The 23,134-nt window shown below is 42.2% G+C and overlaps 2 protein-coding genes across 9 annotated transcripts in view; one reads left to right on the top strand and one right to left on the bottom strand.

Annotated features, from left to right (window-relative positions):
* Positions 1 to 1,492: 1,492 nt before the first annotated feature.
* ccnh (cyclin H) lies at positions 1,493 to 8,989 on the top strand. 3 transcript variants are annotated; one of them, XM_021620926.3, is made up of 10 exons: positions 1,493 to 1,794; positions 2,046 to 2,175; positions 4,551 to 4,673; positions 4,761 to 4,834; positions 5,093 to 5,306; positions 5,530 to 5,693; positions 5,895 to 5,965; positions 6,119 to 6,227; positions 8,555 to 8,618; positions 8,695 to 8,989. In XM_021620926.3, the coding sequence occupies exons 2-10, from the start codon at positions 2,059 to 2,061 to the stop codon at positions 8,728 to 8,730; spliced, it is 972 nt and encodes a 323-aa protein (XP_021476601.1). In that variant the 5' UTR covers positions 1,493 to 1,794; positions 2,046 to 2,058; the 3' UTR covers positions 8,731 to 8,989. The 3 variants fall into 3 exon arrangements, with proteins under 3 accessions (XP_021476601.1, XP_090046330.1, XP_090046331.1); XM_090190204.1 differs by having other exon boundaries at positions 1,504 to 1,794; positions 8,698 to 8,989; XM_090190205.1 differs by lacking the exons at positions 8,555 to 8,618; positions 8,695 to 8,989 and adding an exon at positions 6,401 to 6,512 and having other exon boundaries at positions 1,504 to 1,794.
* A 228-nt stretch (positions 8,990 to 9,217) lies between these two features.
* The window catches only part of LOC110535722 (ras GTPase-activating protein 1), a 57,739-nt gene continuing 43,822 nt past the window's right edge, over positions 9,218 to 23,134 (bottom strand). For 3 of the 6 annotated variants that reach the window (XM_021620921.3, XM_021620922.3, XM_021620924.3), the window contains 24 exons: positions 22,981 to 23,116; positions 22,611 to 22,681; positions 21,906 to 22,023; positions 21,609 to 21,640; positions 18,533 to 18,585; positions 16,860 to 17,010; positions 16,462 to 16,540; positions 16,213 to 16,336; positions 15,806 to 15,962; positions 15,492 to 15,579; positions 15,316 to 15,396; positions 14,714 to 14,871; positions 14,460 to 14,536; positions 14,151 to 14,323; positions 12,698 to 12,857; positions 12,379 to 12,521; positions 11,764 to 11,879; positions 11,461 to 11,565; positions 11,006 to 11,092; positions 10,759 to 10,826; positions 10,559 to 10,647; positions 10,323 to 10,400; positions 10,070 to 10,204; positions 9,218 to 9,935 (listed from right to left, as the gene is read on the bottom strand). In XM_021620921.3, the coding sequence (XP_021476596.3) occupies positions 9,852 to 9,935; positions 10,070 to 10,204; positions 10,323 to 10,400; positions 10,559 to 10,647; positions 10,759 to 10,826; positions 11,006 to 11,092; positions 11,461 to 11,565; positions 11,764 to 11,879; positions 12,379 to 12,521; positions 12,698 to 12,857; positions 14,151 to 14,323; positions 14,460 to 14,536; positions 14,714 to 14,871; positions 15,316 to 15,396; positions 15,492 to 15,579; positions 15,806 to 15,962; positions 16,213 to 16,336; positions 16,462 to 16,540; positions 16,860 to 17,010; positions 18,533 to 18,585; positions 21,609 to 21,640; positions 21,906 to 22,023; positions 22,611 to 22,681; positions 22,981 to 23,116 (2,563 nt within the window). In that variant the 3' untranslated portion in view covers positions 9,218 to 9,851. The remainder of the gene's footprint in view (positions 9,936 to 10,069; positions 10,205 to 10,322; positions 10,401 to 10,558; positions 10,648 to 10,758; positions 10,827 to 11,005; positions 11,093 to 11,460; positions 11,566 to 11,763; positions 11,880 to 12,378; positions 12,522 to 12,697; positions 12,858 to 14,150; positions 14,324 to 14,459; positions 14,537 to 14,713; positions 14,872 to 15,315; positions 15,397 to 15,491; positions 15,580 to 15,805; positions 15,963 to 16,212; positions 16,337 to 16,461; positions 16,541 to 16,859; positions 17,011 to 18,532; positions 18,586 to 21,608; positions 21,641 to 21,905; positions 22,024 to 22,610; positions 22,682 to 22,980; positions 23,117 to 23,134) is intronic. The other 3 variants (XM_090190201.1, XM_090190202.1, XM_090190203.1) reach the window with 1 other exon arrangement.

Here is a 23,134-nt window from a genome sequence, read left to right as displayed (position 1 = left end):
GTTGCTGATTTTTATATTTCAATTAGAAACCTTTCTCAGAAACAGTAAATTTGTCCTTGATTTTTTTTGATCTAACTAGACAAGTCAGTTAAGAACAAATTCTTATTTTCAATGATGGCCTAGGAACAGTGGGTTAACTGCCTGTTCAAGGGCAGAACGACAGATTTGTATCTTGTCAGCTCAGGGATATGAACTTGCAACCTTTACAGTTACTAGTCCAACGCTCTAACCACTAGGCTACCCTGCCACCCCATTGACTGGCTAAAGGCTAAAAAATATCCCCTTCTATGTTTTGGCCATAGCCTATGATTTTGGTGGGACGGATCTGACAAATAGACAAATAAAATTGGCCAGGAGATGACATGGCTTTTAGTTTGGTGAATAGATGTGGGGGTTTCAGTGATTCCAAAGAAATGTCTTGTCTTTAGCTTGTAGCAAGCCTCTGCATACTTGTTATTTCAAATGTCAAGAGAAAATGGAACTCAACGGGTTGTTAAATGGACATTTATTTGATATTTAATAAAAACTATGTGCTGACAGTGCCTATAACAACAACTAAACAATCATCTATGTTGATGCCCAAATTTTTCTAAATGGAATAGGCTACCACTGATCATAGGTTATGTTCTCCTATGGCCAAAAGGCCAGCTTGTGTATCCACACCAACCTTGGTCTTTCAATTTCTGACGTTCTTCTCAGCATAAAGCCCTACCCATAATTGTACTTACAGTGGGGCAAAAAAGTATTTAGTCAGCCACCAATTGTGCAAGTTCTCCCACTTAAAAAGATGAGAGAGGCCTGTAATTTTTTATCATAGGTACACTTCAACTATGACAGACAAAATGAGGAAAAAAATCCAGAAAATCACATTGTAGGATTTTTAATGAATTTAATTGCTGCTCTCTCTCTCTCTCTCTCTCCTTCCGCTCGCTCTCTTTCCCTCTCTTTCTCTCTCTGTTTGTGTGTGTGTGTGTGTGTGTGTGTGTGTGTGTGTGTGTGTGTGTGTGGGTGTGTTAGATAGATATGGAGAGTTATGTTGAAGAGCTGTTTGCCTTTGATATAATCAGTTATCAAAATCACACTACCACAGCTTTATGCCCTGAACAAAAGAGCCCCAGCTGTGATGATAAAAAATCATATAAAGGTGTAGTCTAATTATTCATCCTAGGTGATCTTGACTTTAACCCATACATGCACCCCACTGTACAGTACAGCAGGTTGACGTGTATTGTCATGAATCCTGGAGGCCGCACTGAGCAATTTCCATTTGATGTGCCAGCTGCTGAGTCAAAATTGTATATATGATAAAATTCATGAAAACAAAAATGTGCTTTTTGGTCTTAATTTAAGGTTTGGTTTAGTCATTAGGGTTAGCAGTGTGGTTAAGGTTCAGTTGTACATTGTTTGTTTTACTTTGTGGCTGTTCTAGCTACTCACCACTCTTAAGAGCTGCCTCTGGGTCAAGCTTCATGACAATAAATGCTACCTGCCCACCTACATGCGCATATCAATTTGCGCACTTTACCATATATTACGGTACAACTACGCAATGGACATGCTGTTGATATGAATGTGCAAGCTACTTGCTAAGATAGTTAGTTACTTTCAAAATCATAAAGATATTAATAGTTTATCGAGCTAGCAAGTTAGTTATATCATAACGTTTGTACGGATCATCTGGAGTTTGATTAGACAGCTAGTAGAAGCTTCGCTAACAAGTCGAACAGCAACGACCGACTAGATAGTGCTAGCCGGCTGTTGCTAACGCCTTAGCTACCATCGGCTAGCTAAACGGTAAGGAAAGAACGGGGCCTCTTCTTCTTCTTCAATGTTGCCAACCAGCTTGCTTAATACTCGCTACCGCTTAATGTCACTTGCTTCTTTAAACTAGCTATAATATTTTCTATTGGACAGGCAACGAACTATCAAATGCTATAGCATAGGCTAATCCGTTTGTTGGCTTGCTAACGTAGCATGCACATGTGATGTTATGTAACTCTTATTCAAGTAACAGTATTTGACAATCAATTTTCTGTTATGTGCAGTCAGAGCTTCACCATGTTTCACATTAGCTCACAGAAAAAGTACTGGACATTCGACAATGAAGAAAGTCTGGAACAACTGAGATATGAAGCCAACCAGAAATATCGCAACAAAATGCTTGCCAGTGGGAAGGTAAAATGATTTAAAACATTTGACATTAGGCTAGTGTTAAAAGGCCAGGTGCAGACAACGTGATTTCCTGTGTTTTATATATATATATATATAGTTGAAGTCCGAAGTTTACATACACCCAATGGTGTGACTCTGACCCAACACACAGTAAGGCTGTAAATGTGTGCTCATTTTATTTGCCGGCCTCCCAAAGACAGACACACAAGTTGAAGTTGGAAGTTTACATACACCTTAGCCAAATACATTTAAACGTTTAATCCTAGTAAAAATTCCCTGTCGTAGGTCAGTTAGGATCACCACTATTTTAAGAATGTGAATAGTCAGGGTAATAGTAGAGTGATTTATTTAAGCGTTTACTTCCTCACATTCCCAGTGGGTCAGAAGTTACCATACACTCAATTAGTATTTGGTAGCATTGCCTTTAAATTGTTTAACTTGGGTCAAACGTTTCGGGTAGCCTTCCACAAGCTTCCCACAATAAGTTGGGTGAATTTTGGCCCATTCCTCCTGACGGAGCTGGTGTAACTGAGACAGGTTTGTAGGCCTCCTTGCTCACACATGCTTTTTCAGTTCTGCCCACAATTTTTTTTATGGGATTGAGGTCAGGGCTTTGTGATGGCCACTTCAATACCCTGACTTTGTTGTCCTTAAGCCAAGTATGCTTGGGGTCATTGTCCATTTGGAGACCCATTTGCGACCAAGCTTTGACTTCCTGACTGATGTCTTGAGATGTTGCTTCAATATATCCACATAATTTTGGATATATGCCATCTATTTTGTGAACTGCAGCACCCCCACAACATGATGCTGTCACCCCCGTGCTTCACGGTTGGGGTTGTGTTTTTTGGCTTGCAAGCCTTTTTCCTCATGTGCATTTGCAAATGTAGTCTGGCTTTTTTTATGGCAGTTTTTGAGCAGTGGCTTCTTCCTTGCTGAGCGGCCTTTCAGATTATGTCGATATAGGACTCGTTTTACTGTGGATATAGATACTTTTGTACCCGTTTCCTCCAGCATCCTCACAAGGTCATTTGCTGTTGTTCTGGGATTGATTTGCACTTTTCACACAAGTGCGTTCATCTCTAGGAGACAAAACGCGTCTCCTTCCTGAGAGGTATGACGGCTGCGTGGTCCCATGGTGTTTATACTTGTGAACAATTGTTTGTACAGATGAACGTGGTACCTTCAGGCGTTTGGAAATTGCTCCCAAGGATGAATCAAACCTGTGGAGGTTTACAATTTTTTTTCTGAGGTCTTGGCTGATTTCTTTTGATTTTCCCATTATGTCAAGCAAAGAGGCACTGAGTTTTAAGGTAAGCCTTGAAATACATCCACAGGTATAGCTCCAATTGACTCAAATGATGTCAATTAGCCTATCAGAAAGCCTTCTAAAGCCACGACATAATTTTCTGGAATTTTCCAAGCTGTTTAAATGCATAGTCAACTAAGTGTACGTAAGCTTCTTACCCACTGGAATTGTGATACAGTGAATTATAAGTTAAATAATTTCTGTAAACAATTGTTGGAAAAATGTATTGTCATGCACAAAGTAGATGTCTTAACCGACTTTAGTTTGTTAACAAGGAGTGGTTGAAAAACGAGTTTTAATGACTCCAACCTAAGTGTATGTAAACTTCCAACTTGGAGGTTGGAATAATACTGTGAGAATAATGGTGTATGCATCCAGTTGACGTTTGCACACTCAGATGTGAGAATGCCAGTGGGAAAAGATGGATTCTTTCCAAAATTCTGCACATTTTTCTTATCGCTCTCAATGCAATTTTCTGTTCCCAAAACTAAAATCTTTTACGAACAGAATGGACTAAGTTTAGTAGACTTTACCCCTTGCCAAAGTAAAAAAATAATAATAATCTGTTTAGGAGTGCAATGGTGAATTGAGTTATTGCACACTTCAGAGTATGCGTTCCCTAACGGAATTATGCAAATAGATGCTAGAACCCGACAATAGGATCTCGTGCTTGGCTCTTCCCACCTCCTCGCTTGTTCTGCACACTGATTAATTTGCTCCTATTGTAAAATAACAGGCTGTGTTCTATCTTGGGTAAGTTATAACAAATATTTGGCTTTGGACTGCCTGGTGAATTAGGCCTAGTTAACAGACCAATAAGAAAGAGTTCCAAACTTCTCTGCCAATAACAGCTAATTTTAAGTTTTCCACTCCCCACTCAGACCACTCCCAGCAAAATTATTGCTCGGTACTTGCTACACAGAAATGATTTGATTTAGACATTTAAAAAAAAATTCCTCATTGGATCTTTTAACTTTGATTATAGTTGCCACCTGCTTCCAACATTGAATTTGTTAATGCCCTTGTTGTTCCCCCTCTCATCCTTTCCTTTGACCCTGCCTTGATAAAGCCTGGGGTTAGTGACGCCGTGTTCCTGGAGGCTCACGAGGAGAATGTCCTTTTCAGACACTATGAGAAGAGACTCCTTGACTTCTGTAATGCTTTCAAGCCTGTGATGCCCAAGTCTGTTGTGGTATGTATTTTGTAAGGGTACACTGTAAATCAGATCTAGACCACCTGGATTTATCTAAGGGGCTTAAGAGTGCAATCATCTCAACAGGGTACAGCTATCATGTATTTCCGGAGATTTTACCTGAACAACTCACTGATGGAATACCACCCCAGAACAATCATGTGAGTAGTAAAGGGCTTGTCTTTGACCAGTAGTCCCAGAGCCTTATGTTGAGAAACTCCTATTTAGATACAGATACACACTTTATTTTCTGAACTCACTGTACATAACCTCTCTCGCCCTCATTCTCTCACGTCTTTCCCTTCTCCCAACCTTCCTTTACTCTGCTCTTTTTTTCTCTCATCCAATCTCCTTGCCACCCTTATCCCTTTTTGGCCCACCTCTTCCCTGTCTTCTTGCTTTCTTTTATTTTCTTTCAGGCTGATCTGTGCCTACCTGTCCTGTAAGGTGGATGAGTTTAACGTGTCCAGCACCCAGTTTGTGGGGAATCTTGTGCAGGAGAGTGCGGCTGGGCAGGAGAGGGCTCTTGAACAGATTTTGGAGTATGAGCTCCTTCTCATTCAGCAGCTCACCTTCCACCTGGTGGTGCACACCCCCTACAGACCTATGGAGGGCCTGCTCATAGACATCAAGGTGGGTAAGATGGAAATGGAGATACTTACTTGGTCAATGATGCGCAGTAGAGATACAGCAGATGAACATAAACCTGGTGGAGTGTTGTGCAATTGTATGCTGCTGAGATTGAAAGAGCCATGTTGTGGACTTGGTTGATTTTGTAAGAATAGAAAACCCAGCAGGTTGTGTGCCAACTAAGGCTTCAGTCAACAGCTCTGTCTATTGGTGACCTTTTCCGCAGACAAGGTACCCTCTTCTGGAGAACCCAGAGTCTCTGAGGAAGAGTGTTGATGACTTCCTGACGCGGGCCACCCTGACAGACAGTGGGCTGCTGTTTCCCCCATCTCAGATAGCCATGACAGCCATCCTGAACAGTGCGTCGCGGGCCGGCCTCAGCATGGAGAGGTAGGCCACTAACAGGGCTCTGTGTTCTAGACTAGAGCAAGGCCATGTTCCAGGGGATATGGGCTGAACATGGCCTAGAGAGCAGCAAGTGAAAACATTATTCCATAGTGTATTGTAGACAGGGTAGTATTCTCACAATCTGTTTTCATGAATTATGATCAATTTAGTCTTGAACTAGTTTTGTTGTCCCTTTTGTTATAGCTATCTGACTGAATGTATGGGACTGAAGGAGGACAAAGAAACTCTCTTAAAGATGTACGACGCGATGAGACGTGAGTAGTTTTTCCCTGCATTGTTGCATTTACCAATTACAACCACTTGGTGGCAAGTTAGATCTGTTTGACAGCACATCAACATTCTACAAAGCAACATTAACATGTTGTTTCAGTGACAAACATCAAAATGTATTTTTCCTTTTCATACAGGGATAAAAAGTCTCATGAAAAAGTATGAACTTCCAAAACCAGACGAGGTGAACGCTTACAAAGTGAAACTGGAGAGGGTCCATGCTGACTTTGGCACAAACTCCAACATGTACGTATAGCCTTCTTGAGTGCATGCATCTGTCAGTTACAAACGCACACATTTGTTAGATTGTATTTGTGCAGAGTGTATGGTTACATGGTGCACTACCGCACAATTAGGGAGTGAATTTCAAGGTAGAAATGATCAGCTGACTTGAGTAACAGGTTAATATTGTGTGATAGGAATGGCTGACCGGTAACGAGAGGATATTCCGGCTTCTGAGACTACTATAACAATCAGGACTCATCCAAACTCCCTTCATAATAAATAGTCTAGCAGCAATACCTTTCTCCATACATACTAAGTTTTTATTTAGCCAGGTCGATCAAGTGTATATAAGATGCAAAAGATTCACGGTTCTGTCTATCAGATAGAAAAATAAAAACATCAGCTATATGAAATAAAGAGGAAGCAGAACAGTTTCACGCTCCATGAAGCACAGCTGACATTTTATATATTTGAAGAGTGGGGTTTAATCTCACCCATATCAAGTCTATGAACACTTGGGTGAGGTATGTAAAGTCTGTATACTCTTCAGTGCATCTAAATTAAGTCTGACTTTTAGAGGGGTTTGAATGAGCAGTACTAAGTCAGCCAGTTCTCATCCAAATGACAGAGAGGTGAATCTGTATATGGCCTGCACAAAATTAATCAAGTATCTTGGTCAGTGTGGTGTTGGCTTGTTATCACCAAGGAAAGTGGGTTAGTGAGGGTTACATTTGAAGTTGCAAATATATGAAAGCTTCAGTTGATGTGCCCAGGCATAAAGGGAGGATTTCTCAGTTCCTTTAGTTTCTCAGAGCAGCACATACTGTATGTAGGCCCAGTCATCGGCAGTTTCCATAGGGTTATACATGCACATGTTACAAATAGTTCTTACAAACTGTTAGGTTAACATTTTGTATGATAAGCTATCATACAACAGGCAAAGCAGCATACAAAAGATATAGCTAGTAGCTTCAGTGCTATATACAGGTAACTGAAAAAATAAAGATAACCCCAAGTGTCTTAATAGGACGTTGGGCCACCACAAGCCGCCAGCTTCATAGCGACCTTGGCATAGATTCTACAAGTATCTGGAACTCTATTGGAGGGGGGCAACACCATTCTTCCATGAGAAATTCCATCATTTGGTGTTTTGTTGGTGGTAGAAACGCTGTCTCAGGCACCGCTCCAGAATCTCCCAGATATCTGGTGACTGAGACGACCGACCATGGCTTACATCGTTTACAAGCTCATCAAACCATTGTGACCACGCCAGGAAAATGCACCCCACACAAGAGCCTCCAGAACCCTCATTTACCCAGGGGTTTCCACTATTTTGGCAGTTACCTGTATAAGAAGCTAGTGTGAATTGTAAACTACCATTTTGGAGTTAGGGTTGTGAAATCAAGTGGTGTGTGTTAAGGCTTGTGTCTTGGAGGTGCTATGTTAGATTTCCCTGAAGATCGTTGTTATCGCTACGATGGTTTGGCTCACCGCTGCCCCGAGGCCCTCTGGGAAGGTTCCACTGTTGAAAAGGCAGTGTCTCTAGGGTTCAAGTCAGGCCCCCTCCCAATTTCAGGACAAAGGCCAAGCCAATCAACATATAGGTGATCCAGTTCTGTTTTCTTTAGCTGTCTGTAAGCTATAATATAACTGGCAAAATAGGCTAGCAGTGTCCTGTTCATGTCAGTCTGGCCCTCTCAGCTTGAATATAGTTCAACCTAGCATTGGGTTAGGAGTTCTTCCTTATTTCACCAGTGTCTGTTCCAGGGCTTTGGGACTGGCAAGAGATTCCCAGATCCAGTCAGCTATAGTGGACCGACACATCCAGAAAGCTACATGCTCAATACAAATTCACCTAGTCTCCGGTCCAGGGCTTGATGGCGGTTTGGTTGACTGACCAACCCGTCCAGTCTTTGTAGAATTCACATTACCTGGATGGTGGCAGCCAATGCCATGATGGTGCACTCGGTCCTGCAAGACAAAGTGTACGCTGTTGAAAAGGCCTCACATTGATCAGTTACATCTTAATACCATTTATTTAAGACTGCCACCCTACCCCTTCTATATCCATTCAATCGGATATGAACTCTGGAGAGTCACTTTGCAGGGTGTTCACCGTGGTGTCATGACAGATGACATGGGACTGGAGATGTGCATGACTTGAAGGGATAACATGTTTAACAAATGTGGCCTGCTAAAACAGCTTCCAGCAGACTGATCTCCATGATTCTTTACCTTCCATAAATCCAGTCAGTTTTAGCCTACCGGTCACCAATACTTCATATACCACCCAAACAAAAGATTGTGCGCTCTTTCATCTGACAGTCAAATCTTAATCCGTTCTACAGGAAAAGAAAACGAGGATATGAGGATGACGATCATGTAGCGAAAGAGCCCCGCATGACAGAAGAAGTGAGTGAAACCACATACATTTTGGCTACCAGTGCCTCTACATTTCATGTCATTAATAGCATGCTGTGTTTTCTAGGAGGAGTGGACGGATGAAGATTTGGATGACTTATGAAAACAATTAGTGCTTTATTCAATCTGTATCCCTGAATTTCCGATTCAGCTGACATATTGCCTTTAAATCACTAACGCTGAACTTCTGCTATATGGATTGAATAGATCACCCAACCATTTTGCCACTGAAGGATCAGCAATATTGTCTCATGGCCTCACAGGTGGTCTACCCAGTGTGGGGGGAAAAAATCCACCATTAGTGTTCTTATCAGGCCATACATTATGGTCTTGTAATATAATAAACCTATTTTTGTACTTGTTTTATGGTGTCAACCTTTACATACCAAATGTGTTTCTCTTGTGATAACGTGCTATAACTGTATGCTTGAATATTCCATGGAAAAAGTTCAGGTGGGCATCCTGTGTCTGAGCAGAGCTTCAATACACTATAACAGTGCGCTATGATACAGAGCTGCACTTCTAAATCTCAGACATGTGTTCTCAGGAGAAATACACCAGTTACCTGGGGAAGAAAAGATTCCACTATCTACTTTACAAAAAAGTTTAATAAGTGCATGCATGTCTGATACAATCTGTACTGCTGTTTCTTTGATTATGTATCTTGTCTGGCATTGAGACTGAACTAAACAAACATGATACAGTTGGAAAACAAAACAATTCAGTTTGTCTCAATTATATACTCATGATTCCAGCAAGAGAATTTGACATACTTTCTGTATTAACATTTCCAAACTAAAACCGAAAAAAAAAAAACACGACATACAAGAAACGCTAGTTTCAGCACTTTGTGGATATTGTCACAACCATAAGGAATCAGTCAAATTACAGTATAAAGCATTATCGCTCATAATCCAGTTATAAGAAACAGGTTTGACTTTCCTCATAATGGAGATGGCAAACATGTCTAGGGTATGTGACGCTTTGCAATAAAATCTTTGACCCTTGTAATAAAAGGGGTACGATACATACAGAATCATTAACAGTTTGGTTCTGTTTGCTGCTGTTCTCATGGCATGGGAAATTTTGGCGGGGTGGTGGGCGGGGCTTTCGGAGATGAGGGGTGGGTTGCCATGGTGATGGGTGGAGCATGCTTGGTCGGTTCCCGTGTGCAACTCCGTGCGAGGAAAAGGCGGGATGGATGGAGAGGGGAGGAGTGCTGTACTACCTGTTGCTGTTGGACATGGCATAGTGAACCTGTTTCTGCTGAAGGAGCTCAGTGATGGCCAGCAGCTTTTTCAGCACGTGCTACAAAGAGAAACATGAGACCGCCATGGTTTACAATCATCATGGCATGTTTGGTACCATGTCATTAACAGATTCCAAAATACTTTTTGGCCTTTCAATCACTGGTTGAATGCACTTGCTACACACACACACACCTGCTGTGCTCCCCTCTCGTTGCTCAGGGTGCGGAGATCGTCTGAGTGAGAGACACAGATCTCATGCAGGGCTGCAAGGTCACGGGACAGGTCTGTCCTAAAGTGCTCTGTAACTTCAGGGAGGTCAGGGACATTCTGTGAAGGACACGCATGTTAACGTCTGACCTAGACATTGGAACAGAACTGCCACATGTCTGCAGGTTGCTAAAGACTTCCAACGATGTCTTAACAGAAATGGAAACAAGTAACCTACCCCCAACTCATCCAGAAACATGATCATCCTATGTTTGTTGTTTTTGATGAAGGGGTTCACACCCTCCATGTAGGGCTCCTGGATTGAAAAGAGGAACACACTCCATTAACATCTATGTCAGAAAGTAAAGATATAAATACTGTTCCCTGAAGGATGGAAACAAGGTACAGCGCTTAGACAACAGGGAAGCAAATGTCCCTACACGGAACAGTGTAGGAGCTTTAAGATGGTCGTACCTTAGCACCAAACTCCACCAGGTTAGCCAGGTTCTGGACAGACTTGGCAATCAATGTGAGGGTACGGCCTGCTGTTGCAGAGGGAGGGTCTACAAAAAAAAGATGAACAAGTAAATTAAGCAATGTATGGACACACTCTTCATTCCATGCTAAGAAATAATCTATTTATGCAATACCAAATACAAAGGTTAAAGGCTCACCAGCAATGATGTTGAACATTCTTGGGTTGAGGATGGCAGGACAGATCAGTCTCAGGAACACAAAGCCACTGGAAGAGCGAAACAAGTATCCGTTAGATCAATGCTTCCCAAACATTCCTGATATAGGCCCCCCTTGACCAAAGGCACCATAACACTAGAATGGTTTCTAATGATCTAATGCTGTGAGCTGCCTATCCATGAGGGTTGCAGATGGCAAAGTAGATCCATGGTGGGTACAGTTAGTTACCTTACGACTCTGGTTCTCATGGTGGTGTTGGTCGGCCATTTCTGCTGCACTGATTTCTGCAGACACCCATAGATATACCTTAGAGTCCTGGAAGGGTCATGGAAGAGAGAGTGAGACTGAATTTACTGGAACATGACTTAAATAGAAATTTATGAACTTCAAGCTAGCCTATGGATGTATTTAATGTGTTCAGTTCATTTGTTGGTTTGTCTGATGACATAATAGATTGACTAGATTGTACAGGAGAATGTCATGATATACAGGGTTCAAACTATGGAGATGGTTATTTAAAATGGCAGTGTATATTTAACCGGCAGAAAATGAATGGCGGCGTTACGCTTACCCCAATGTTACTTTTATGCCTCACTGAAACTATTCCTAACCTTAAACTCAATTTCGACCCCTATGCCTAAACTTAAGTTTTTGTTCTGCCGGTCGGATATACACTTCCTTACTTATTAGGGTTGGGCCGATGAATGATGTCATCGGGTGACGATAATGATTGACAGCCATCGTCGATGGGGACGTCATCGTCGATGACAGATGATAGCCTATTTACACTTGACAAAGCAGAACAGTACAGACAGTGACATTTCAGAATTCTAGTCAAATTAACGGATTGATTCGTCCTTTTGTTAGTCCAAATCAATGAGTCCCGATCGACGATATGCCAAAAGTTCATACATCGCCCCAACCCTATGTGGATGGTTCCCGTGTTAGTTTGTTGGTATGTGCAACGTGGATTGGTGTGTGCTTACGGGGGCAGGATCTCAGCAGCCATGAAGATCTTCTCCACCAGCTCAGACAGGATGTTGAGGAGGTGGGCTAGGTTCAGATTCACATCCTCGTTCTTCTCCAGTTTTGAGGGATTCAGCTAGTGAGGGGGACACAGAAAAACAGGAAAGGAAAGAGAGATGTTTCATTATACAGACAGAAGTGTGCTCGTGAACAAAAACAAGATGGGCTACATAAGATTATTTCACTAGAGTAGGATTTACTGTTGAAAGCAACTGTGGAAGATAATGTGTAATGCCCTCTGTTCCACTGGAGGAGACAGTCAGTCTGAAGAGTCCTGTGAGATCACAACAGCACTGTGAATCTGTGTCATTGTGACATGAGTTACTGTTTTGTCTTCTGTGTAGCCAAAGTACTGATATGATGTTATAAATGCCAAGTGTTCCACTCCACTCGGGAGATAAAGTGAAGAATAGCTGAGTTGTTGCCCACACACTTCTCTGCTGAAAGAGTTGACTAAAGTAACTTTACAGACGTAAGATGTTGCCAAACTGATACAGTAGGTAGAGCTTGGGCTAAACGAAATAAGGCTAAAGCCTTTCTGCATGTCAGAAAATGTGTATGTGTTGTGTGTTTACCTCGCAGGACTGCTTGCTCTCCATGATCTTAAGGATGGTGTCTTTGAGGGCGTGGTGGACGAAGGGTGTGGCCGTGGCCTTCATGTACTGCTCCATCAGCGTGCTGGCCAGCGTGGTCGCTCGGAACAGGGTTGTCGCCTCGTCTGGGAACCACCAGAGAGAGGGGACTTCTCATCAGCCAAGTGTGTGTGTGTGTCATAGCTTTCATGTTGGAATCATAAATACAAAGCATCTAAAAGTGGAGATTGGCTCTTTATCATTGTGAAGTAGGCTTTCACAATGTCGCTACAACATGCAGAGGTGTGTGTCTTTGTCTTACCCTCCATGTTGATCTCTCGGTCATTGAGTGTCCTGAGTAAGGGGGCCTCTGTCTTCTCGTGTCTGAAGATGCGCAGCAGGATGCTGGCCAGCAGGGTGCGGTCCTGCCCACACACATGGGCCAGAGCATAGATCACATGGAACTCTTTCAGCAGGATCAGCTGTGGGGATACACAGACAACCAGACAGAGTCAATGTCAGTGACCTATGGTCAAACAGGCGGCCATCATTTTGACATGTAGTTTTCCAGGACACATACTATGTACCTCACACGTAATACAGTGTTTGTTACTAACTGCTGATCCATGTTTTGGTGTCTCACTTATTGCAACCGAGTGCTGGTCTTTGTACCTTGACTAATGGTAATCCTTAATTAACCTCTCTAGGGTATGTGGGGCGCTAGCGTCCCACCTGGCCAACATCCAGTGAGATTGCAGAGCGCCAAATTCAAATACAGAAATACTCATTATAAAAATTCAGAAAACAAAACATATTTTACATAGGTTTAAAGATGAACTTCTTGTGAATCCAACCACTGTCAGATTTTTAAAAATGCTTTACGGCGAAAGCATACAGTACGATTATTTGAGAACATAGCAGACAAATCATTACAAACAGTAACCAGCCAAGTAGAAGAGTTACACAAGTCAGAAGTAGAGATAAAATGAATCCCTTACCTTTGATGACCTTCATATGGTTGCACTCAGAAGACATTAATTTACTCAATAAATGTTCCTTTTGTTCAATAAAGTCTCTTTATATACCCGAAAACATCCATTTTGTTTGCGTGTTTTCTTCAGTAATCCACAGGCTCAAACGCAGTCAAAACAGGCAGACCAAAAATCCAAATTGTATCCGTAAAGTTCATAGAAACATGTCAAACGATGTTTATATTTAATACTCAGGTTGTTTTTAGCCTAAATGATCTATAATATTTCAACCGGACAGTAACGTCGTCAATATAAAAAGGTAAACAAGAAAGGCACTCTCTGGTTGCGCGCATGAAAAAGCTCTGTGACACAGCAAGGTCCACTCATTCAGACTGCTCTTACTCCCTAATTTTTCAGAATACAAGCCTGAAACAATTTCTAAAGACTGTTGACATCTAGTGGAAGGCATAGGAACTGCAATTTGAGTCCTAAGTCAATGGATACGGTAATGGCATTGAATAGAAAACTACAAAACAAAAACCCTGCTTCCTGAATGGATTTCTCAGGTTTTCACCTGCCAAATCAGTTCTGTTGTACGCAGACACTATTTTAACAGTTTTGGAAACTTTAGAGTGTTTTCTATCCAAATCTACCAGTTATATGCATATCATATCTTCTGGGCCCGAGTAGCAGGCAGTTTAATTTGAGCATGCTTTTAAACCAAAATCCCGAATACTGCCCCCTACCCTAGAGAAGTTAATGAATGACTTCATCATCATCTTCATTAATAAGTGTGTGTGTGACCTCTTTGAATTCGCTGTACTCCTCCTCAGGCATTATCTTCTCCATGGAGTAGCGGGCTCGCACCCTCAGGGAGCCCGGCTCGATGCCTTTCAGAGGCACGTGGGAGCTCAGAGGGAACCACTCGTCTATCATCTGGCCCTTCTGCAGTCGGCTCAGCTGGCAACGCATGAATACTGAAGCAGATGGAGAGAGACATTTAGTGGAACACAGATAATAAAACGCTGATTTTCTCATATCAATATGGAATGGGATTATAAAGAGATTGTTAGATTTCGTGACATAGCTCTAGTCTAAGTAGAACAGACTCACAGATGTCACTTTCTTTGCTCTTCTTTGTCTTGTTACTGAGGCTGATTTCAAACCTGTTGATTTCACTCGACAAGTCACTGAAGGGGGGAAATTTTTTTAACAATATTGTCTGTCAATATAGTGAACCCAAACATGATTGGACAGCTGATGGCAATGATTACATCAGTAAGTGCAGTATGGAAGCCAAATAAAAATGTCCCAATTCCCCCTAAATTGCCAATAACACTTTGAATGAAGATGGAATTAGGACTCACTCAAAGATGAACTCCTCAGTGAAGACTGGGTTCTGGCCCTCTCGAGGGTGGGTCTTGGCCACCTGCACACTGTTCAGGTAGATGTTGCAGTAGGGGTTGGTGAAGTGCTTCACCGGCAGCTTGTGGGCCTCCTCCACGTACAGGACCAGACTGCTCACCTGATGGGACACATACCAGGTCAACAGTCAGGCAGTCAGTCACAGCCAGGGCTTCTGATGACTCAGCTGCTTGGAACTACAAATTAGTAGGTTTGAATCCCGCATGGGCCACCTACATGTGTTCGCTGTAAGACACTTTGGATAATGGCATCTGCTAAAATGTCCAAATCTATAATTAAACTTTTTTCTTTGGAGAGTGAAGGCCCAACTTGGATTTCAAGATTCAATACTTTTTTGCCATATCAAACAAAGGAATTTCATTTGGCGCAGCTAAAAATAAAAAGAGAAACGCATATTGTGCATATATTTGTAAAAATACTTATATATATTTTTTTATGTATGTATGTATGTATGTATGTATGTATGTATGTATGTATATATATATATGTATATATATATATGATAAAAGCACAATAAAAATAGCACTTGACATTGCGTTTGTACCTGTCGGAGCCTCTTGTTGGGAGTGGGCTGGGTGGGTTTCCTAAGGTTACTGCAGAACGTCTGCAGACATTTCATCCAGTCCTACAAAGAGGGAAAAAAACACTGTTAGATTAAAGAAAGGTGTGATTGAAGAATGTCCCAAAGAGAGAGAGTGTGCGAGACAGATCAGTACAAACCTGTGCCTGTTCAGGGGTCTCGCCAGCAAAGTAGAATATGTATTGTTCCTCACTAAAGTGCTGGATGACAACTTGGAAACAGTTTGGCCTGCAAACAAAAACAGGAGCAGATTGTTGTGACTCAACAAGCACGTGCCCAATCGAATGTATGCACTCCTATCAAACTCAGACAGAAGAACTTAAAGAAAAGAAAAAGAACTTAAAGAAAATTAACAACCAACCATAGGCTTATGTTCTGTCGCAATGATTAGTTCTTGTCCCATTCAATGTTCTCTCAGATCTAGGATCAATGGTAAATGGGTGAAATGTCTCACCTGCCAAACAGACTGTCGTGCACGCCATACACCGAGCACACGCTCAGGTCAATCAGGCCTTTGGGTTTAGTGGCCCTCTTCTCACTCTCAAAGTAGATGAGCTGGGCGTCGTTCCCCTCCAAGATGAAGTAGAGGTTCTTCCACCGCTTGCCTTTGCCTGGGGGTAGGAAGAGGAGAGGGGAGAAGACATGAGGCCAATTCCCTCCCATCTGCCTGCACTTGTTCACTCCCTCTCAAGTTCAAGGGGGAGTTTGCATCATATTTATTATTACACCAATCCGTGCCTTTTAAATCCACGAGGGGTGGTATATCAGTGACCACTTCAGGGAGAAGTGGGAGAGAGAGAAATGGGCTACGGTCTGGAAGATTACATTTACAGGCATTTGAGCGTAAAAACATATGGGTACCTTTGTTGAATAGGAGGTAGCCTTTCTTGACAATGTTTTTGTAGAAGGCGTCTTTCGTTTTCCGTCTGATAGTGTTATAGATCTCCTTGCCGTCCACCAAGTCTGAAAGCACTTGTTCCTGTTGCTGAAATACACAAATGTCAATAAAACCCCACATCAACACCATTAAATACCTGTACATCTATAGCCGTCTCAAACTGTTATGGACAGAAGTAGCACCACAACGGAGGTTAGTGGACTCAGGCTTACCTGCACTGAAACAGCATCTTTCAGGTTGTAGCCCTCCACGATCTGCTCTTTCTTATAATGCTCAATAATGTCATCAACACTGCCAGAGAGAGAACAGACAAGAGCACAGCAGTTATTTCTAATGACCAGCACTAACCTCCATACTCGTTCCTAATGCATCAGACTTTTATATAGTCATTTCTATATAACCTCCACTATGTGGAACTGTATACCTGGATATCACCACAGCTTTATACTGTATGATTACAGGTAATGCCAAAAAGGATTTCCTGACCACATCCCACAACCAGGAAAACCTCCCGGCACTATTTACAGGCCAGGTTATTTTCTGATTCTACTAAAAATCTAGATTCATCACTACTGCACTGGGAGACCGTACGTGCCCCTGCTACACATACCTGTTGTAGTATCTCCCCCCCATCATGTACTGATTGTTGGGCGTGGGGCATATCTTAAACCTTTGGATGTTCTCATTGGTGCGAAAAAACAGGGAGTAGTCCCCGGGTGTGTTGTCTGACGGCCGGACCAGGAAGCTGGACACTTGGCCAACTAAATAAGGGAGAGAGAAATCACATTGATTGTTGACACTGACAGTATTGGAACATACAGTACCGGTCAAAAGTTTGGACATCTACAAACATCTACACATTCCAGGGTTTTATTTGACCATTTTCTACATTGTAGAATAATAGTGAAGACATCAAAACTATGAAATAACACATGGAATCATGTAGTAACCAAAACAAAAAGTTAAACGAATCTAAATATATTTTACATTTGAGATTCTTCAAAGTAGCCACCTGTGCCTTGACAGCTTTGCACAACCAGATTCATGAGCTAGTCACTTGGACTGCACTTCAATTAACAGTTGTGCATTGTTGGAATTTCTTTCCTTCTTAATGGATTTGAGCCCATCAGTTGTGTTGGTATACAGAAGATGGCCATATTTGGTCAAAAGACCCGGTCCACATTATGGCAAGAACAGCTCAAATAAGCAAAGATAAACAACAGTCCATCATTACTTTAAGACATGAAGGTCAGTCAATACGGAACAGTTCAAGAGTTTTGAACATTTCTTCAAGTGCAGTCGCAAAACCCATCAAGAGCTACGAAACTGGCTCTCATGAGGACCGCCACAGGAAAGGACGATCCAAAGTTACCTCTGCAGCAGAGAATAAGTTAGTTATCAGCAATTAACTGCACCTCAGATTGCAGTCCAAATAAATGCTTCAGAGTTCAAGTAACAGACACATCTCAACCTCAACTGTTCAGAGGCGACTGATATCAGGTCTTGATGGTCGAATTGCTGCAAAGAAACCACTTCTAAAAGGACACATGTTCAGGGGCGACTGGTAGCCTAATGGGTAGAGCGTTGGACAAGTAACCGAAAGGTTGCAAGATCGAAATCTGTCGAAATCTGAACAAGGCAGTAAACCCACTGTTCCTAGGCCATCATTGAAAATAAGAATTTGTTCTCAACTGTCTTGCCTAGTTAAATAAAGGTAAAATAAATAATAACACCAATAAGAAGAAACCAAGTAACATACACAAAGGACAGTAGACCTGTGGAAATATTTCCTTTGGTCTAAGGAGTCCAAAATTGAGCTCTTCGGTTCCAACCGCCGTGTCTTTGGGAGACGCAAAGTAGGTGAATGGATGATCTCCGCATGTGTGGTTTCCACCGTGAAGCATGGGAGGTGGTGGTGTGGGGGTGCTTTTCTGGTGACACTGTCAGTGATTTATTTAGAATTCAAGGCACACTTAACAAGAAGCATGGCTACCACTGGTTTGCTGGCTACTTTGAAGAAACACTTTTTTGGTTACTACATGATTCCATATGTGTTATTTCATAGTTGAGGTCTTCACTATTATTCTACAATGTATAAAATTGTAGAAATAAAGAAAACCCTTGAATGAGTAGGCATGTCCAAACTTTTGACTAGTAGTGTATATTTTAGCAACAGAAAAGGTTTGTTGATAACAGATCACAGATATGGGAGCATAATCCGATTGTACTACATTAATCGTGAGGAGAATGTAAAATCTAAATACAGAATATAGTGCTTGCTACCTGTCATCAGCAAGTTGTAGGCCTCTTGTTTGCTGATCTTGCCGTGATACCAACTACAGAGAGGATGAGGATGGACCATTAGAGATAAAAAAGGGAGAGAGGAGGGAAAAGAAAACCGACAGGTCAATAATGTGCTGGGTTTAAGGGGGGGGGTTTAGAAGGGTCAGATCAGAGTCTACGATGATGAATCACAACCTGATAGATCCTATTGGTGAACTCCAAACAGCAAGTCATTCATTCTTTTTTATTTTAACCACCTTTTCTCCCCAATTTCGTGGTATCCAATTTTTTTTTTTGTAATTACTATCTCGTCTCGTCACTACAACTCCCATACGGGCTCGGGAGAGACAAAGGTCGAAAGTCATGCGTCCTCCGAAACACAACCCAACCAAGCCGCACTGCTTCTTAACACAGCGCGCATCCAACCTGGAAGCCAGCCGCACCAATGTGTCGGAGGAAACACCGTGCACCTGGCGACCTTGCACTGCGCCACAGGAGTCGCTGGTGCGCGATGAGACAAGGATACCCCTACCGGCCAAACCCTTCCTAACCCGGACGACGCTAAGCCAATTGTGCGTCGCCCCACGGACCTCCCGGTCGCGGCCGGCTGCAACAGAGCCTGAGCGCGAACCCAGAGTCTCGGTGGAACAGCTAGCGATGCAGTTCCCATTTTGTTTTGTAATTACTATCTTGTCTCCATCACTACAACTCCTGTACGGGCTCGGGAGAGACGAAGGTCGAAAGCCATGCGTCCCCCGAAACACAACCCAACCAAGCCGCACTGCTTCTTAACACAACGCGCATCCCGGGAGGCCAATGTCAGTCATTCTAACGTCATCTCACTCCAAATACTCAAATACTCGTACAAAGCAACTTTAGTTAATTAACAGATACAATACAATTTCTTTAATGTTGGATTTGTAAAATTCATTTTTCACATTGTACATACAGTTGAAGTCAGAAGTTTACATACACTTAGGTTGGAGTCATTAAAACGGGTTCTTCAACCACTCCACAAATGTATTGTTAATTAACAAGCTATAGTTTTGGCAAGTCGGTTAGGACATCTACTTTGGGCATGACAAGTCATTTTTCCAACAATTGTTTACAGACAGATTATTTCACTTATTGTAACACTTATTGTAACTTGTAACACAATTCCAGTGGGTCAGAAGTTTATACACACTAAGTTGATTGTGCCTTTAAACAGCTTGGAAAATTCCAGAAAATGATGTCATGGCTTTAGAAGCTTCTCATAGGCTAACTGACATCATTTGAGTCAATCGGAGGCCTATTCAAGGCCTATCTTCAAACTCAGTGCCTCTTTGCTTGACATCATGGGAAAATCAAAAGAAATCTCGCAAGACCTCAGATATAAAAAAAAAATTAACCTCCACAAGTCTGGTTCATCCTGGACGCAATTTCCAAATGCCTGAAGGTACCACGTTCATCTGTACAAACAATAGTATGCAAGTATAAACACCATGGTACCACACAGCAGTCATACCGCTCAGGAAGGAAACAGGTTCTGTCTCCTAGAGATGAACGTACTTTGGTGCGAAAAGTGCAAATCAATCCCAGAACAACTGCAAAAGACCTTGTGAAGATGCTGGAGGAAACAGGTACAAAAGTATCTATATCCACAGTAAAACGAGTCCTATATCAACATAATCTGAAAGGCCGCTCATCAAGGAAGGAACCACTGCTCCAAAACCGCCATAAAAAGGCCAGACTACGGTGTGCAACTGCACATGGGGACAAAGATTGTACTTTTGTCCTCTGGTCTGATGAAACAAAAATAGAACTGTTTGGCCATAATGACCATCGTTATGTTCGGAGGAAAAAGGGGGAGGCTTGCAAGCCGAAGAACACTATCCCAACAGTGAAGCACGGGGGTGGCAGCATCATGTTGTAGGGGTGCTTTGCAGCAGGAGGGACTGGTGCACTTCACAAAATAAATGGCATCATGAGGCAGGAAAATTATATGGATATATTGAAGCAACATCTCAAGACATCAGTCATGAAGTTAAAGCTTGGTCACAAATGGGTCTTCCAAATGGACAATGACCCCAAGCATACGTCCAAGTTGTGGCAAAATGGCTTAAGGACAACAAAGTCAAGGTATTAGAGTGGTCATCACAAAGTCCTGACCTCAATCCTATAGAAAATTTGTGGGCAGAACTGAAAAAGCGTGTGCAAGTAAGGAGGCCTACCAACCTGACTCAGTTACACCAGCTCTGTCAGGGGGAATGGGCCAAAATTCACCCAACTTATTGTGGGAAGCTTGTGGAAGACTACCCAACATGTTTGACCCAAGTTGAACAATTTAAAGGCAATGCTACCAAATTCTAATTGAGTGTATGTAAACTTCTGACCCACTGGGAATGTGATGAAAGAAATAAAAGCTGAAATAAATCACTCTCTACTATTATTCTGACATTTCAAGTTCTTAAAATAAAGTGGTGATCCTAACTGACCTAAAACAGGGAATGTTTACTGGGATAAAATGTCAGGAATTGTGAAAAACGGAGTTTAAATGTATTTGGCTAAGGTGTATGTAAACTTCCAACTTCAACTGTATGTCTGTCTTTGGGAAGCCGGCAAACAAAATGAGCACACATTTACAGCCTTACTGTGTGTTGGGTCAGAGTCACACCATTATTGTTAGAGATTCATTGAGCCGTGTAGATGCAAACATGGATTATGTCAAAGTCAGTAACGGCGCATACTGTATACAGTATGCTCTCAATCAAGCTTCCCTATCCATTCGTGCACCACATGAAAACATAATTTGGCTAGAGGATAGGGTAAACATGGGTTGCGTATGTCGAGGCAGCCAGAAGGCAGGGACGTAATGAACCTCAAATGATAGGCTGTCTAAAAATATCCAAACAGTCATTTTCCGGAATTAATATCACCTATTGAGTGAATGTTTTGTGGGGGGTTGGATAATGGTGGGTATTGAGAAAAGTGTTGATGAAATTATCTGTATTGACAAAGGTTTACATATGAAATAACATATACTATACATAGACATTATGGCAACCTAAGAGGAAAAAGCCAAATCAGAACTTACACTTTGCCCTCGTGTGGGTCCTCCTCCCGTCCCTGAAAATAAGCACGAACAAATCAGTGGAGACGTAACAACAAATGAAAAAGAAAACACCTGAATAGACCCATAAAGACTCCAATTGCCAGCTGAGTAGAAAAGGTTGAGAAAATAAATGTTTAAATGGCAAACCATGACTGTCCCAAAATGCACCTTATTTCCTGTATATAGTAGTGCCCTACATAGGGAATAATGCAATTTGGTTATGGGTTAGGGCTGATCCCAGACCTGTGCAGAGCAGACATTGTGCTGTACTCAACTCACCACCTCCTCCACCAGGTCCTCCACAATGAGGCCCTGCTCCTCCGTCCTCACGTTGGTCACCCACATCCAGCCGTCATCCAGTTCATTGTGAACGATAAACATGTCCCCTTTCAGGAAGCTAACAGACATGGAGAAGAGGGAAGAAAAATAAAAACTGGGGGCAAAAAATATGTGTTACCATCTTAATGTGCTGCTACACATGAACTCACACCTGCATCTTCTGTTTCACAAAAACCGACTATAATGCACTAGAAACAGTCTTTGTTCTTTTCAATTACAATTAACTATTTAGTTATGAGATCTAAAGGCAGTGCGGACGCTTGAGGCTTTACAGCTTATTCCCGACTGAACTATTTTAAAAATATTTTATATATATCTTTTTTTTACATATGGGTCTTTGGGTGTCGTACCAGCCATTCTCCACAAGGTGTCTCATGTAAGCTACCAAACACCTTTGTGAAGAACGATAGCATGGTTCTTTCCAGCCAGCTAAGTCTGTGCTAGCAGTGTGTCTGTGTTAAGGGTTCAGACATTTTCTCAGATCTGACAACATGAAGAATAGCCAGGCTCATCTGTTCGCATGCTGGGATTTGCTAAATGAAAGGGAGAGGTCTGTTTTTGTCCTATTCAGATAATGTGATCTCCAACAGGGCAAACACACACTTTCACCTTCCACAAATGTCTTACGCTTCTTGTAGGGCTTACCTGATCTCATCGGTCTCTGGCACTTTGGTGTATGGAAGAATGGCTCTCACTCTCCTCCTGTCCTCCACAGGCTACACACATGAGCATAGACAATAAAAACACAGGACTGCACATTAACCCATGCCTCCACCAAAATCTTCCTATCTTCAACCCCCCTCGGAATTCCAAATTAAAAGTATTCCACCAGACACCCTCCAGGATGATTTCACAGCCTCACACCACTCATTAGTATTTTGCCTGGCTTCTCTCCTGAGAGTGGTTATGATATATGGCCTAGGGTGTAGGGGGAAGTAGATATTTCCCAGATATATTGAGTATGTGTCTAAGAAATTCTAACTTCCATTTCTACTCGAGTGCAATGAAATCTTACTTCTGGGGGTGCCACGGGCGATAGCAGCTTTTCACCTTTCAGCAGGCAAGACACAAAGCTGTAATAACCAATCAGGTCCGACAGGGACGAGAACCGCCGCCCGCCTATGTAATAATCTCCACACATGGCGATTATCCTGTAAACACACACAACA

Source organism: Oncorhynchus mykiss, chromosome 11 (genome assembly GCF_057628025.1).
Source record: "Oncorhynchus mykiss isolate SJ-2025 chromosome 11, ASM5762802v1, whole genome shotgun sequence".
In the NCBI taxonomy this organism is placed as follows: Eukaryota; Metazoa; Chordata; class Actinopteri; order Salmoniformes; family Salmonidae; genus Oncorhynchus; species Oncorhynchus mykiss.
This window is presented reverse-complemented; position numbering and strand designations above follow the sequence as displayed.

Coding starts and splice junctions, on each gene's coding strand:
- ccnh (XM_021620926.3), top strand. CDS start 2,059: ATGTTTCACATTAGCTCACAGAAAAAGTACTGGACATTCGACAATGAA. Junction 2,176..4,550: donor AAATGCTTGCCAGTGGGAAG/GTAAAATGATTT, acceptor GCCTTGATAAAG/CCTGGGGTTAGTGACGCCGT. Junction 6,228..8,554: donor TTTGGCACAAACTCCAACAT/GTACGTATAGCC, acceptor TCCGTTCTACAG/GAAAAGAAAACGAGGATATG.